Source organism: Babylonia areolata, chromosome 30 (genome assembly GCF_041734735.1).
Source record: "Babylonia areolata isolate BAREFJ2019XMU chromosome 30, ASM4173473v1, whole genome shotgun sequence".
NCBI classification, from domain to species: Eukaryota; Metazoa; Mollusca; class Gastropoda; order Neogastropoda; family Buccinidae; genus Babylonia; species Babylonia areolata.
The window spans coordinates 2,950,167-2,965,688 of NC_134905.1; the positions used below are offsets into that span (position 1 = coordinate 2,950,167).

A 15,522-nucleotide genomic window follows, 5' to 3' on the forward strand; every position below is an offset into this window, starting at 1 on the left:
TTCCATGCTTAGCAAAAGAAAGTTCCTGTTTGAACAAAAAATGATAATACTGACTGCTCTTGTTGTTGGGTCAGAATATCAGATCAAAGTGCCAAGTTTAGAGAATACAAACAATATAAATATACAGTAAATGCAGTTTGCATATAATTAGGCTTTGTTTTTTAAATTTTTTTGTGCCCATCCCAGAGATGCAATATTGTTTTAAACAAGATGATTGGAAAGAACTGAATTTTTCCTATTTTTATGCCTAATTTAGTGTCAGTTGACAAAGTATTTGCAGAGAAAATGTCAATGTTAAAGTTTACCACAGACACACACACACACACACACAACCGAACACCGGCTTAAAACATAGACTCACTTTGTTTACACAAGTGAGTCAAATATAGTTTCTCCCATGCATAATATCATTCCTAATCCCTGCTCATCAGTGGAACATATCTATATACATGTTTACTTTAAAACAACAAGAACAACAACAAAACTTCACAAGCAAGAGGAAAAGTTGCACTGGCGTTCCACCGCTACTTCTCTCATACGTAACATCACTTTTTTTCCATCTCTACCCCTCACTCGAACGCGTCTTACATCAGGCGAGCAATTGCAGTTGGAGCCCTGTTCATTGTGCAAGAGGTCTCGCCTCAAACGACGGTTCTCTGCTCGTAGCGAGTCAACCTGAGTTTGTGCCACCTGTAGGGGTTAGAGAGGACCACACCCACACCCACACACACATACACCAGTTAGGTCACACACACACAGTCACACACACACATACACCACACACACACACACACACAGAGGTTAAGTCACACTGCAGCCAAGTTACAGAAGTGTTGTGTGTAAAGGGATGCACAATCAGGGTGTTTATCCACACACACACACACACACACACACTTTGTATTAGAAATGTCTCCTCTCCCAAAGCCTTTAAAAACCAGCAACAACAACAACAACAACAAAACAGTACCCACCTTCTTCTTCTTCTTCTGCGTTCACTCGTATGCACACAAGTGGGCTTTTACGTGTATGACCGTTTCTACCCTGCCATGCAGGCAGCCATACTCCGTTTTCGGGGGTGTGCATGCTGGGTATGTTCTTGTTTCCATAACCCACCGAACGCTGACATGGATTACAGGATCTTTAACGTGCATATTCGATCTTCTGCTTGCATATACACACGAAGGGGGTTCAGGCACTAAGCAGGTCTGCACAAATGTTGACCTGGGAGATCGTAAAAATCTCCACCCTTTTACCTACCAGGCGCCGTCACCGTGATTCGAACCCGGGACCCTCAGATTGACAGTCCAACGCTTTAACCACTTGGCTATGGCGCCCGTCAAGCAGTACCCACCAAGCCCAGCAATTTCACAGCTGAACTAAAACCATGCACAAGAATATATAACGTTCTTGTGCTTTATCGTTAGCTAAACTGCATCAATGAATCAACCGTTAACGACACTAACGGCCAGAATTTATCTCAAAAGAACCACTGTTTAAAATAAGCGAGGGACAAAATACAACAACCCATCTTTTTTTCTGCTTCGACAGCACACACGTTTGTCATGAACAGTGAAAACAACTGAAAATACGAAAAGCTGGCATTAACTCATTGAGTCTCTGGCGTAAATATCCATCTCACTTAAATTTAAAACAGTTTTCACGTCCCTGCATATGGATGGATGGATGGATGGATGGTTTATTCATATAAGGCCAATGCCCCTCATGAACGGGGTCAACAGTGTACAGCAATATAGTATCTGCATTTGACTAATAATCATAATCTTAATTCTAACGAGTTCAGCAATCATGAAGTCATTACTGATCGCAACTGGAATGCTTTGTATAAATAAACTGAAAAATTCCTTACAATCCTTTCATTACAAGAAGCCATAAGTAAGCTTAACCGTAGTGTCCCTGCATATGCATATACTGTATTCCTATCTCTGCGGCTGCCTTCACCTCTACACTCCATCTCGCTCACTACGATCGGCCTCGGATCCACTCTGTTTACGCATACCCAGATTCAAACACTCGACTGTTGGCCGCCGTTCTTTCTCTGTCTCTGGACCTTGCGACTGGAATGAACTTCCTTTTTCGCTTCGTCAAGTCTCCACACTCAGCTCTTTCAAGTCTGGCCTTAAAACCCACCTCTTCCCAAAATAGCCTCCCTTGCCTGCCTCTTCCTTTTCTTTAGTTTCTACAGTTTTAGAGTTATGCATGCGTGTGAATGACTGGTGCGAAAGCGCTTTGATTTGTCTCTGCACAAGATCCAGCGCTATATAAATACCATTATTATCATTATTATTATTACTGTAAGGAAAGGGAACAAACTTCTACAGTTGTTTTTTTTTTTCCAAATGTGCACCCACACTGGAATTTGGAGGAAAAACTGTATATTTTCTGCCAGTTTTTTTTTTCCCCCTGCATCAGTACGGGATGGAAGCCTGTCAAAGCTGTAAACTCCTCAAGGGGTTGAATGGGTTAAACCATTTAGCCACAGGGGGGAGCGTCATGAGGCAGACTGCAAAGGGTTAAACGTTGCATCGCACCGGTCGTGGCCAAAAAAAAAAAAAAAAAAAAAAAAAGGGTTAACCAAACCAACCCACAGCAAACACACACACACACACACACACACACGATGGGAAAGCTACATCAGTATCTTGGCCTCCCTACCCACCTACCCCACCCCCCTCGCCCCTATAATAATAATAATAATAATAATGGATACTTATATAGCACACTATCCAGAAATCTGCTCTAGGTGCTTTACAAAAAACGCTTTTGTTAACATAAAACATTACATCTATGTTACATACACACACCAAAATATGACTACACACACACACACACACACACACTGCATACAATACATTTTAACAATACATGTGTATCTAACAGCTACCCTAACACATACGCACACACAGGCAGGCACAAACTTACATAAACGCACGCACACACAATACACATTCATATACATGCATGTAGTTACTTACACATACATATGTATTCATACATAGTCAAGCACAGCTAACGCAAAGGAAGTGGACCTGCCACAATTGAACTTACTGCTGAGGGAAAAGGTAATAATAATAATAATAATAATAACGGGCATTTATGGCGCTTAATCTTACCAAACCCCTAAGCGCTTACAAAAACAAAAAAAACAAACAAAAAAAACATACAGGACAAGTATACAGGGACGAAACAGCACACAGTCATCAAGAAACAACAGTCACCACTTCCACCCCCACCACGATTTCTGCCGTTCTCTTATCACACACGCACACACACAACAGATGCACACGACAGAAGGGACACACACACACACACACAACACACACACACACACACACACACACACACACAAACTGGAGAGGATATGAAAACAGAGATACTAATCAGGATGATGTGAAAAGAAAAGAGTAGTTTTGGTGTTTTTTTTAAGAGAAAGATTCGAAGGATGACAGAGAAACCGAACTGCGGAGGGAAAGAGAAGGGGGGGGGGGGGGGGGGGGGGGGGGGGGGGAGCTTATTCCACGAGGACGGGGCCTGGAAAGAGAATGAGCTTTGGTTTGCTAAAGACTAAGGAAAAGACTAAAGGAAAACACAAATTTGTATTTGTATTTCTCTTTTTATCACAACAGATTTCTCTATGTGAAATTTGGGCTGCTCTCCCCCAGGGAGAGCGCGTCGCTATACTACAGCGCCACCCTTTTTTTTTTTTTGTATTTTTTCCTGTGTGCAAGTTTTATTTGTTTTTCCTATCGAAGTGGATTTTTCGACAGAATTTTGCCAGGAACAACCCTTTTGTTGCCGTGGGTTCTTTTACGTGCGCTAAGTGCATGCTGCACACGGGACCTTGGTTTATCGTCTCATCCGAATGACTAGCGTCCAGACCACCACTCAAGGTCTAGTGGAGGGGGAGAAAATATCGGTGGCTGAGCCGTGATTCGAACCAGCGCGCTCAGATTCTCTCTCGCTTCCTAGGCGGACGCGTTACCTCTAGGCCATCACTCCACATCAAAATAACAACAATGCTACAATGCTAAAGCTTCACTGTAACTTAGCATTTCTTGTTTTCAAGCACCACCTGCACAATGCTACAATGCTAAAGTTTCACTGTAACTTAGCATTTCTTGTTTTCAAGCACCACCTGCACAATGCTACAATGCTAAAGTTTCACTGTAACTTAGCATTTCTTGTTTTCAAGCACCACCCCCATAACACACTTCACCTTATTTGTTTATTTATCTATTTTATTATTATTATTATTATTATTATTATCATTATTATTATTATTATTTATTATTTATTTTTTTATTATTATTATTTTCTTTTTATATTATATTATTATTATTTATTTATTTATTTATTTTTTTTTTTTTTTTTTTTGTACACCTATAGTTGACTTCATCAAGTTTTTGCGCCTTATCCATATCATTATTATTAGTAGTAGTTCTTCTTTTTTTTTTTATTATGTATTTATCTATTATTATTATTATCATTTTATTTTATTTTTTTTTTTTATTTTTTTCTCAAGGCCTGACTAAGCGCGTCAGTTGGGTTACGCTGCTGGTCAGGCATCTGCTTGGCAGATGTGGTGTAGCCGTATATGGATTTGTCCGAACACAGTGACGCCTCCTTGAGCTACTGAAACTGAAACTGAAACTGCATTTCTTACCAACTATTATCATTATTATTATTATTATTGATGGATCACAGACTGACATAAGTTTTACATCTGGGCCAACAGCAAAGTGAGAGCTGTATTATCAGTGGTTTCTCCAGTCAATGGGGAAACCATTTACAGCTTAGTCTTTTGTGAAGGACTATGACTCTCAAACTAGGAGGCAAAATTGCACTGGCTCTTAGTGCTGCAGCCTTGTGGGCTAGTTGGCCTTTTGGGAACCATCCCAACGCCGACTGTCCTAAAACTCTCTTGGCCGAGAGAGTGGGGATGTACTTGGGCAAGACACTCTCCACTATAATGAAATTCTAGCCCAAATAGTCGGGACAGCAGTTGCCTCCTCTGCTGTTCTGATGGTCTTAGTCGGACACGACTGACATATATATATATATATATATTGATGGGGTCTCCCGTCGGACCGACGGATGAGTAGGCGGGCAGGCAGGCTTATCTGTCTGTAACTGCATTTCTCTTCAACTATTATCATTATTAATCATTATTACTACCACTATTATCATTATTAACATTATCATCATCATCATCATCATTCTCATCATTATCATTTTTACTACTACTATCACTATTATGATTATCGTCACTATCATTATCATTGTTATTATCATTGTTATTATCATCACTAATCTCATTATTTTATCTTTCTTTGTTTTCTTTTGTTTTGGTTTTAAAGCCAAGTCGATATTTCCCTCATAAAAAAAAAAAGGCATACACTTGAAAAAAAAAAAAAAAAAAAGATTTTGTTTTTCCATGACAGAGAACCGTGAAAAAAAAAACCCAAAAAAACTCGGGCAACAAAAGACCTCAGAAAAACAAGGAAAAAGACAACAGCAGAGAAAGACAGGAAGGAGGGAAAAGATAAGAGACAGACAGGACAGAGAAACAGAGAGAAAGAGAGAGAGAGAGAGAGAGGCGTAGAGAGACACAGATGAACTGAGAGAGAGAGAGAGAGGCGTAGAGAGACACAGATGAACCGAGAGAGAGAGAGAGAGAGAGAGAGAGAGAGAGAGAGATTTGAATCCCAGAGGATGACACCACCAACAACAAAACAGCCAATCGCAGGACAGCATAGAAATAGAAACAAGCGAAACCACCACACCACCACCACCACCATCATCATCACAACACACACACACACACAAACTGGTCAAAAACTTGGGGAGAAAGGGGAAATAGTGAGAAATGAACCCAGACACTCACAGACACTGTACTCGCAGATACGCATCTCGACCATTCTAGCCACCTTCCTCCCCCCCCCCCAAAAAAAAACAACCAACACCCCCCCCCCCCCCCCCCCCACATCAAAAAACTCCCTCCTCAGACAAACACACCCAACCCACACCAACCCATAGTCCCACAACCCTCACTCCAACTCAATCCACCCCTCCCCCCACCCCCCGTCCCCAACTCCCCATAAATCTCTACAACCCCCCCTTCCCCCCCCCCCCCCCTCCCAACCCTTTCCCCACTTTCAGCTTGTCGAGGACGTCCTGCTTCATCCTTCATGCTCTGTTCCAGCTCGGAGAGCCTCAAACAAACGCACCGAATCCACACCCTGCTACAGTCCCACGACCTTCACCCCCACCACTCAACACTCACCCCCCCCCCCCCCCCCCCCCCCCCCCCCCCCCCCCGCCTGCCCCTCCCCCTCCAAACCTCCCCACTAAAGAAACCTCTGTCCTGACTAAAAGTTACCTCCCTTGAGTCTATTTTTTGGCAACGTTTTTGGTGAAAACAGTTCTCCGACGGAAACGCGACGACGCTGTCACTTTGCTGCGCCTTGTTTCTGACTGAATTCTGTTGGCTGCCACTGCGGCGGTGTACACTAAGCCATGCTAACACAACACTGGTGACCCCCCGACGACGAAATGACTAAAAATATTTTGTATTTGTATATGTAACATCTAAAAAAATATTTTATATTTGTATTTATATTTGTAACGTCTAAAAATATTTTGTATTTGTATTTGCATTTCTTTTTTTTTTTTTTTTATCACAACAGATTTCTCTGTGTGAAATTCATGCTGCTCTCCCCAGGGAGAGCGCGTCACTACACTACAGCACCACCCATTTCATTTTGTACCTTTTCCTGCGTGCAGTTTTATTTGTTTTTCCTATCGAAGTGGATTTTTCGACAGAATTTTGCCAGGAACAAACCTTTTGTTTTTTTACGTGCGCTAAGCGCATGCTGCACACAGGACCTCGGTTTATCGTCTCATCCGAATGACTAAGCGTCCAGACCACCACTCAAGGTCTTAGTGGAGGGGGGGAGAAAATACCGGCGGCTGAGCCGTGATTGGAACCAGCACGCTCACATTCTCTCGCTTCCTTGGCGCGGACGCGTTACCTCTCGGCCCTGACTCCACTCAAGAAACGTCAGCTGAAGCAAAAACATTCTCGCTGATTCAGCGACGCAGCTTTTTGATCCTTCCTCTGCTCAACCCTAGTGTTGACATCGACTGTTGGGCGCCGTTCTTTCTCTGTCTCTGGACCTTGCAACTGGAATAAATGGACTTCCTCTTTTGCTTCGTCAAGTCTCCAAACTCAGCTCTTTCAAGCCTGGCCTTAAAACCCACCTCTTCCCCCCAAAATAGCCTCCCTTGCCCCTGCCTCTTCCTTGTCTTTAAGTTTTCTCCAGTTTTTAGAGTTATAGCATGCGTGTGAATGACTGGTGCGAGAGCGCTTTGATTTGTCTCTGCACAAGATTCAGCGCTATATAAATACCATTATTATTATTATTATTATTATTATTGTTAACGCAGCGTCTGTACAAAACTGCCCGAGCTGCGGGCAAAATCACATACCAACACTTCACCTTCCCCCAAAACCCCCTGCCCCCTCCCACAACCGTCCCCCCCCCCCCCACACACACACCCCACACCCCTTCCACCCACCCACCTTCAGCTCCGCCACTTTCTTGTCCAGGACGTCCGACTCCTCCCGCATGCTGTGCTCCAGCTCGGAGGACCTCTGGGTGAGGGAGGACAGCTGGCTGCTCCTCTGGTGCAGCTCCGTGCTCAGCTCCGCCAGCTTCTGTCGCATGGCCGTCAGCTCCGTGCCGTGGCTGTCGTTCACCGTCGCCAGCTTGTCTTGGAGCTGGACGACAACGATGACAATGATGATGACGATGATGATGATGATGATGTTAATGACGATGATGATGATGATGATGATGACGATGATGATGATGATGATGATGATGATGATGACGATGATGTTGATGATGATGATGATGACGATGATGATAATAGTAATAACAGTCATGCAGATTGTCGCTTGGCCGAAAGAGAGAGAGAGAGAGAGAAAGAGACAGACAGACAGAGACAGAGAGAGAAAGAGACAGAGAGAGAGAGACAGAGAAAGAGAGACAGAGAGAAAGAGAGAGAAAGAGAGAGAGAGAGAGAGAAAGAGAGAGACAGACAGAAAGAGAGAGAGAGAGAGAGAGAGAGAGAGAGAGAGAGAGAGAGAGAGAGAGAGAGAGAGAGAGAGAGAGAGAGAAGATGAGGGAAAGAGAACGAGAAAGAACGCGAGAGTGTATCAGTATCAGCATCAGTAGCTCAAGGAGGCGTCACTGCGTTCGGACAAATCCATACACGCTACACCACATCCGCCAAGCAGATGCCTGACCAGCAGCGTAACCCAACGCACTGCGCTTAGTCAGGCCTTGAGAAAAAAAAAAAAAAGAAAAAGAAAAAGTAAACGAATATCTAAAGTATATTTTAAAAAATTTGAAAAAAAAAAAAAAAAGAAGCGTGAGAAAGTGAGACTGAGAAAGAAAAAGAAACAAGCAAAAGAGAGAGACGGAAGTCAAACAGATGGACAGACAGACAGACAGACAAGACAGAGCGAAGGAAAGAGAGAACAAAGAAAACGAGCACAGCCGGAGAAGAATCAAAGACCAGGAGCCAGTTCCATCGCTTGGTTCCAACTTTTTTTTTTTTTTTTTTTTTTTGACAGTTACACGTGACTAAAATGCGTGACTATGTGCGGAACCTGGTCAGCAACCTTGTTGGGCCCCAAGAACCACTGCTGGCGACTGTCAAACGACGGAAGATGGCATGGTTTGGTCACGTCATACGAGACATAACACCCTCTCCAAAACCATCCTGCAAGGGACTGTAGAGGGGAGGGCGCAGACCGGGGGCGCGGCAGAGAAAGAGCTGGTCCGACAACGTCAAGGAATGGACCAAAATGACGCTGCCAGATCTCCTCACGACAGCTGCCAACAGAACGGCGTGGCGAGCTATGACATCTTCCTCATGTCCCCCCCCCAACGACCCCAGCGGTCGAGGGAATGAGTGAGTGAGTGAGTGAGTGAAATGCCTGCCTACGTTGACCGAACTACGCCATTGGTCAGTTCCATACTACTACACGCAGTTAGTAGCGGGTTACGACCATACTAGACTCTTCCGTCCGAGCAATGCAACTGGGTCCTGGTGAGTAACTTTACTTACCTTTTTCACTTCGAGCTGAAGACGCTGGACCTCGGCATTCTGTTCCGAGTCCTGATAATAAAAGAATTTTTTTTTTTTTTTAAATAAAAGAAAGAAAGAAAAAAAGCATTTATATATGTACACACACACACATACACACACACACACATACATACAAACACACACACATACACTCTCTCTCTCTCACTAGTTTCAGTCCTGTTAAAAACAAAAACAAAACCACAACAACTTTTATTATCAGTATCATTTATAACTATCATTACTATTATCACTATTATCATCATTGTCATTATTATGATGGTTACTATTATCATTAGTATCATAACGTACGATAATAATAATTATCAATACCATCATCATTATCACTTATTATCATCACATGCAAACACTTCGATCACTACAATACCTATCTCACAGACACAGACACAGACACACACCACACAAACACACACACACAGACACACACACACCCACACACACAGACATACACACACTCACACACACACACACACCTAACCACCCACACATCCCCGTCTAATATTACTTCAAGTGGAAGACGTTAAACTTAAGACTACTACTACTACTACTACACACACACACATACACACACTTATCCACCCACCCACCCACCCACACAAAACACACCCACCCACACACACCCACACACCCACCCACCCACACACATACACCCACCCACCCACACACCCACCCACCCACACACATACACCCACCCACACACACACACACCCACCCACACACCCACCCACCCACACACACACACACACACCCACCCACCCACACACACACCCACCCACCCACCCACACACAAAACACACCCACCCACACACCCACCCACACACCCACACCCACCCACCCACACACAAACACACCCAAACACCCACCCACACACAAAACACACCCACCTACACACACACACCCACCCACATACACACCCACACCCACCCACCCACACACAAACACACCCACCCACCCACACACACACACACACAAACCTGATCCCGTGCTCTCTGTGAAGGGCTGTGGTTCTCAATCTCCATGACGACGTCACTGGGCCGGACGAGAGAGGTGGGAGGGGAGGTGGAGGTGGCCGTGGAGGAGGAAGGGGAGGAGGAGGGGGGGAGCTGCTTCGCCGACTTCTGCTTCTGCTTCTGGCTCCTGGAAATCAGGGGGAGGAGAGGGGGTGAGGGGGGGGGGGGGGGGGGTGAGGGGGCGGCAGGGGGTTAGCGGTGGTGGTGGTGGTGACAACTATGCTGACGATGATGATGATGATGATGGTGGTGATGATGGTGATGGTGATGGTGGTGGTGACGACTATGATGATGATGATGGTGATGATGATGATGTTGATGTTGATGATGATGATGATAATAATGATGATCACAACGGTGACGATGATGATGATGATGATGATGTTGATGATGATGATGATGATGATGGTGGTGATGCTGTTGTTGATGATGATCATCACAACGATGACGATGACGATGTTGATGATGATGACGATGGTGATGATGATGATGGTGGTGGTGACGACAACAACAACAACAACAGTGTCAGCAGTGGTGATGTTGTTATGATGGAGGTGTTTATAATGATGGTCTTGGTGATGATGATTTTGATGCTGATGCTGCTGCTGCTGCTGATGATGACGATGACGACGACGACAACAACAACAACAGTGTCAGCAGTGGTAATGCTGCTATGATGGAGGTGTTTATATAATGATGGTCTTGATGATGTTGATGATGATGATCAGTGAATATAAACAGAAAACTTGAAAATAAACAAAAATGACTAACAACACTAATACTAATAATAACGATAATGGTAACAAATCAATAAACACAAACAAACAATCAACATGTAGCCAGAGTTACAGGCATGCATGTGAACGCCTGGTGTGTAAAAAAAATCTTTAATCTGTACTCTGCGCAAGCGTCGATGCTACATAAATATCTTTATTATTACTATTATTATCATCATTATTATCATCATTATCTCATTAGTATTATTACAGTTATTCACAGAGCCCTCTCATTTGTCTGTGCCGGCACATTATTCATCACCATGTCAATACTTTTATTATTATTGTCTTTTTTTATTTTTTTCATTTATAAAGCGCTTTGACTTGCCTCTGCACACGACTGAGTGCTATGTATAAATACCTCTATCATTAGTAGCAGTAGTAGTAGTAGTAGCAGTGGTAGTAGTAGTAGTAATACTGGTATCAATACTGTAACACAACTCAACACAGCACAACTCAACTCAACTCAACTCAACTCAGCACAATGCAACGCAACACAACACAACTCAACACAGCTCAACACAACACAGCACAACACAGCACAGAACAAATCAACACCACTCAACACAGCACAACTCAGCACAGCACAGCACAGCACAGCACAACTCAACACAGCACAACTCAACACAGCACAACTCAACACAGCACAACACAGCACAGCACAACACAACTCAACACAGCACAACACAACTCAACACAGCACAACTCAACACAGCTCAGCACAACTCAACACAGCACAGCTCAACACAACACAGCACAACTCAACACAGCACAGCACAACTCAACTCAGCACAGCACAACAGGCAGGTTACCAGAGGGTGTTAGCCTTCACTATGTTACTCCTCAACACCTGCCTGAGAGAGTACACACACACATGCACACACACACATGCACACACACACATGCACACACACACATGCACACACACACGCATACACACACATACACATGCACGCACACACACACACACACACACGCATAGACACAGACATACATACGCGCACACACAGACAGATAGATATATAGATATAGATAGATAGATATAGATCTATATCTGTATCTATGTATCTCAAAATAGAGATATGTAGATATATATATATATATATATATATATATATATATATATAGAGAGAGAGAGAGAGAGAGAGAGAGAGAGATTATATACACATATATAGATATATACACACATATACACACACATACACACACACACACATATATATATATAAATACACACACACACACACACTCACACATACATATACATACACACACACACACACACACACACACACACATAAAATGTTGCAAAAACATAGACATGTATACACACACCCACAAAAGCACATACACAAATGCACACACACACACACACACACACACGCACACACACACACACACACAAACACACATACACTACTAAAAGTGCATTTCCACATGTGCACACACCAATAGACACACACACACACATAATAAAATAAGCATGAGTAATAATGAAAAACAAAAACAAAAAAACACTGCAAACTGCACACATAAGCAACACACACACACACACACAAATTTTTATTTTTATTTTTTAAAGATAACCACTGCAAACTGCACACATTAAAAAAAACCCCAAAAAAACCCCCACACACACAGAGAATTATTTACCTTTAAAAAAAAAACCCAACATAACGCTATTGATGTTCATCTCATTAGAAACACGACAGAACAAACACACACACACAGAGAATTATTTACCTTAAAAAAAAAACCCAACATAACGCTATTGATGTTCATCTCATTAGAAACACGACAGAACAAACACACACACACACACACACACACAGACAAAAGCACAACTGAAACTGCACACATAAAAAGCCACTTTGAGAGAAGAAGAAATAACTTGACTCCAAACTTCACAAACAAACAAACCGCACTCTGCTCTCCCCTTGTTAAGTCGTTCTTATCAAACAGCTAAATCCGACGGTCCAACGCTGTTGCTGTTTCCAAAGAATACCACAACGCACACCCACCCACCCACCAAACAAACAGAGAGCCACCAGCACTCTACCTTGGAGTCTCACAAGACTTGGTGAACAGGCTGAAAAAAGCAAGGCGGGCGCCGGAGGGTCATTAACATGCGCAAGCAAGGTAAAGCAAAGCGAGCAAGCGTGATGACGTGTTCAGTGTTGCCTGACAGTGTGAGCTAGCTGGGGAAAAGCAAGCAGTGTGAGGCGAGACAGACAGCGAAGGGGAGCAAAAGACGGCAAAGCGATATGGTGCATGTGTTCGATTCTTCGAAGGGTGTTGTGAGCCTCTCTGTGAGCAGTTCGGGGTTGGTTTTTTTTTTGTGGTTAAACTGCATACTGTGCGGTTTACAAAACACTGTGCTGCGTGCATATGCATCCAAGGACATCAACGCACACACACACACAGAGTGCAGCAGCAAGAATTTCACAACAGAAAAATCGGTTGTGATATAACCAAATCAAGAACAAAAAACCAAAAAAAACAAACAAAAAAAAAACAACAACAACCCTAAAACAAATACAACACACACACACACACACCCTTCCTTTCCGTACACATACTCACCCCCCAATCCCCCCCCCCCCCCAACCACCCACCCACACCGCTCCTCACCACCACCACCTGTCCCCAACTCCCCCAACACATCCCCATGCTCCCCCCCCCCACACCCACCCCCAACCCCCCCTCTTAAAAAAAAGAAAAAAAGAAAAAGATTGATTCCAACATGATGACCTCCCTAGCAGCAGCCTTACTTCAAATCATCGCGGGCGTTCTGCAGAGATTCCTTCAGCCGCTTCACTTGTTCCGACTCCTTGAAGTCGTGGCTCTCACTCATGTGTCTGAAACAGTCACACACACACACACACAGACCTCATCACTTTAACTCTCTCCATACGAACGGCGAAAGAGACGACGTTAACAGCGTTTCACCCCAATTACCATCATCAAAATATTGCAAGCGGAACGCTCTTATACTGAAGAGGTGAATGTTGACAAAGAATACCACAGTTCTGACGACGGAAGCTAAAGGCTGGGTCATTCAGACACCCACTGGACATCCGAGGGGTCTGTGTAGAGGAGAAGAGAGGACTGGCCGTACTGAGTGAGTTAATCCTGTAGCAGCTGCTGACGAGTGGAGTGTGGGTCTAGTGGTAACACCTTGTGAAACATGGACGACATATCGCCGTCATATTCAACAACTTGAACACTTTCACCAGAGATGCCTACGAAAAGATCCTCGGCATGAAGTGGCAAGACAGGGTCTCCAACCTCCATGTCCTAGAATGGAGTGGCCTGCCCAGCATCGAAAGCCTGCTGATCCAGTGCCAGCTATGCTGGACAGGACACGTTGTCCGCATGACAGACAGCAGGATCCCGAAGATGCTATTGTATGGCCAGCTGAAGGAAGGCCACCGTGAACTTGGAAGACCCTGCAAGCGCTTCAAGGACACCTTGAAGACAAACCTCAAAACCTGCACCCCCCCACATGCACACACCCCACTCCCCCAAAATGACGCCTCACTTGATGATGTTGTCCAAAGCATGGAGGAAGTGTTCCAGTAATGACCCCTCCCCAAAACCTGCCCCCCACACCCCACAACACCCCCCCCCCCCCCTCCACCCCAAAATGAAGCCTCACTTGACGACATTGTCCAAGACGTGGAGAGCGTGTTTCCAGTAATGACCCCTCCCTTTTTTCTTTCTTTTTTAAATTATTTATTTTATTTATTTATTTTTTACCCGGACTTACTTGGGTCGACCACCGTTTTATTTTGCATATAAATTACACAATCAACTAAACACCATGGAAATAATTCAAAACAATACCCGGCCTTCCACAACTATGTCAAAGTAATCAATAGCATTTATGGAATAAATACAACTTTTCATAAACTGATTTTGAGGCTTGTTACAATAATACGGAAGGAAGATGCACAGATCATAGAATTATGTGTACAAAACTTAGAATCAATCTTTTTTTTTTTTCATTTACTATTTCCTTTTTTTCAGGGACAAAAGATTCATCCTTTATTAACTCACTCAGTACAGCCAGTCCTCTCTTCTCCTCTACACAGACCCCTCGTATGTCCAGTGGGTGTCTGAATGACCCAACCTTTAGCTTCCGTCGTCAGAATTGTGGTATTCTTTGTCAACATTCACCTCTTCAGTGTAAGAGCCTTCTGCTTGCAATATTTTGATGGTGGTAATTGGGGTGAAACGCTGTCAACATCGTCTCTTTCGCCGTTCGTATGGAAAGAGTTAACATTGCAAATGACAAGACAGTCTTTAAAAAAAAATAAAAAAATAAATAAAAAATAAAAAAAGGTTATAATGTGCTATGTCTACACAAACTATACTGCACTCATTAATCATTGTTCACTTTGTGTAAAAAAAAAAGAAAAAAAAAAAGGGGGGGGGGGGGGTGAAATTGTTGACATATACTTAAACACACTCAGCAAAAACTGATAATGTGCGGCACACAATCAAAGAAGCAGGTGACAACAAGGTGGAAGGCACACTGG

General features: G+C 43.6%; 1 protein-coding gene and 1 long non-coding RNA gene across 2 annotated transcripts in view; one reads left to right on the forward strand and one right to left on the reverse strand.

Moving 5' to 3' along the window:
• LOC143275629 (centrosomal protein of 63 kDa-like) overlaps positions 1-15,522 on the reverse strand; it is a 43,557-nt gene that overhangs the window by 6,868 nt on the left and 21,167 nt on the right. Inside the window, exons 11-15 of the mRNA XM_076579876.1 lie at positions 13,753-13,839; positions 10,170-10,332; positions 9,157-9,207; positions 7,601-7,798; positions 589-690 (exon numbers count right to left, since the gene is read on the reverse strand). Coding sequence (XP_076435991.1) covers positions 589-690; positions 7,601-7,798; positions 9,157-9,207; positions 10,170-10,332; positions 13,753-13,839 — 601 coding nt within the window. The remainder of the gene's footprint in view (positions 1-588; positions 691-7,600; positions 7,799-9,156; positions 9,208-10,169; positions 10,333-13,752; positions 13,840-15,522) is intronic.
• The window catches only part of LOC143275633 (uncharacterized), a 227,194-nt gene continuing 216,196 nt past the window's right edge, over positions 4,525-15,522 (forward strand). The window contains exon 1 of the long non-coding RNA XR_013053447.1: positions 4,525-4,580. This is a non-coding gene — a long non-coding RNA (uncharacterized LOC143275633). The remainder of the gene's footprint in view (positions 4,581-15,522) is intronic.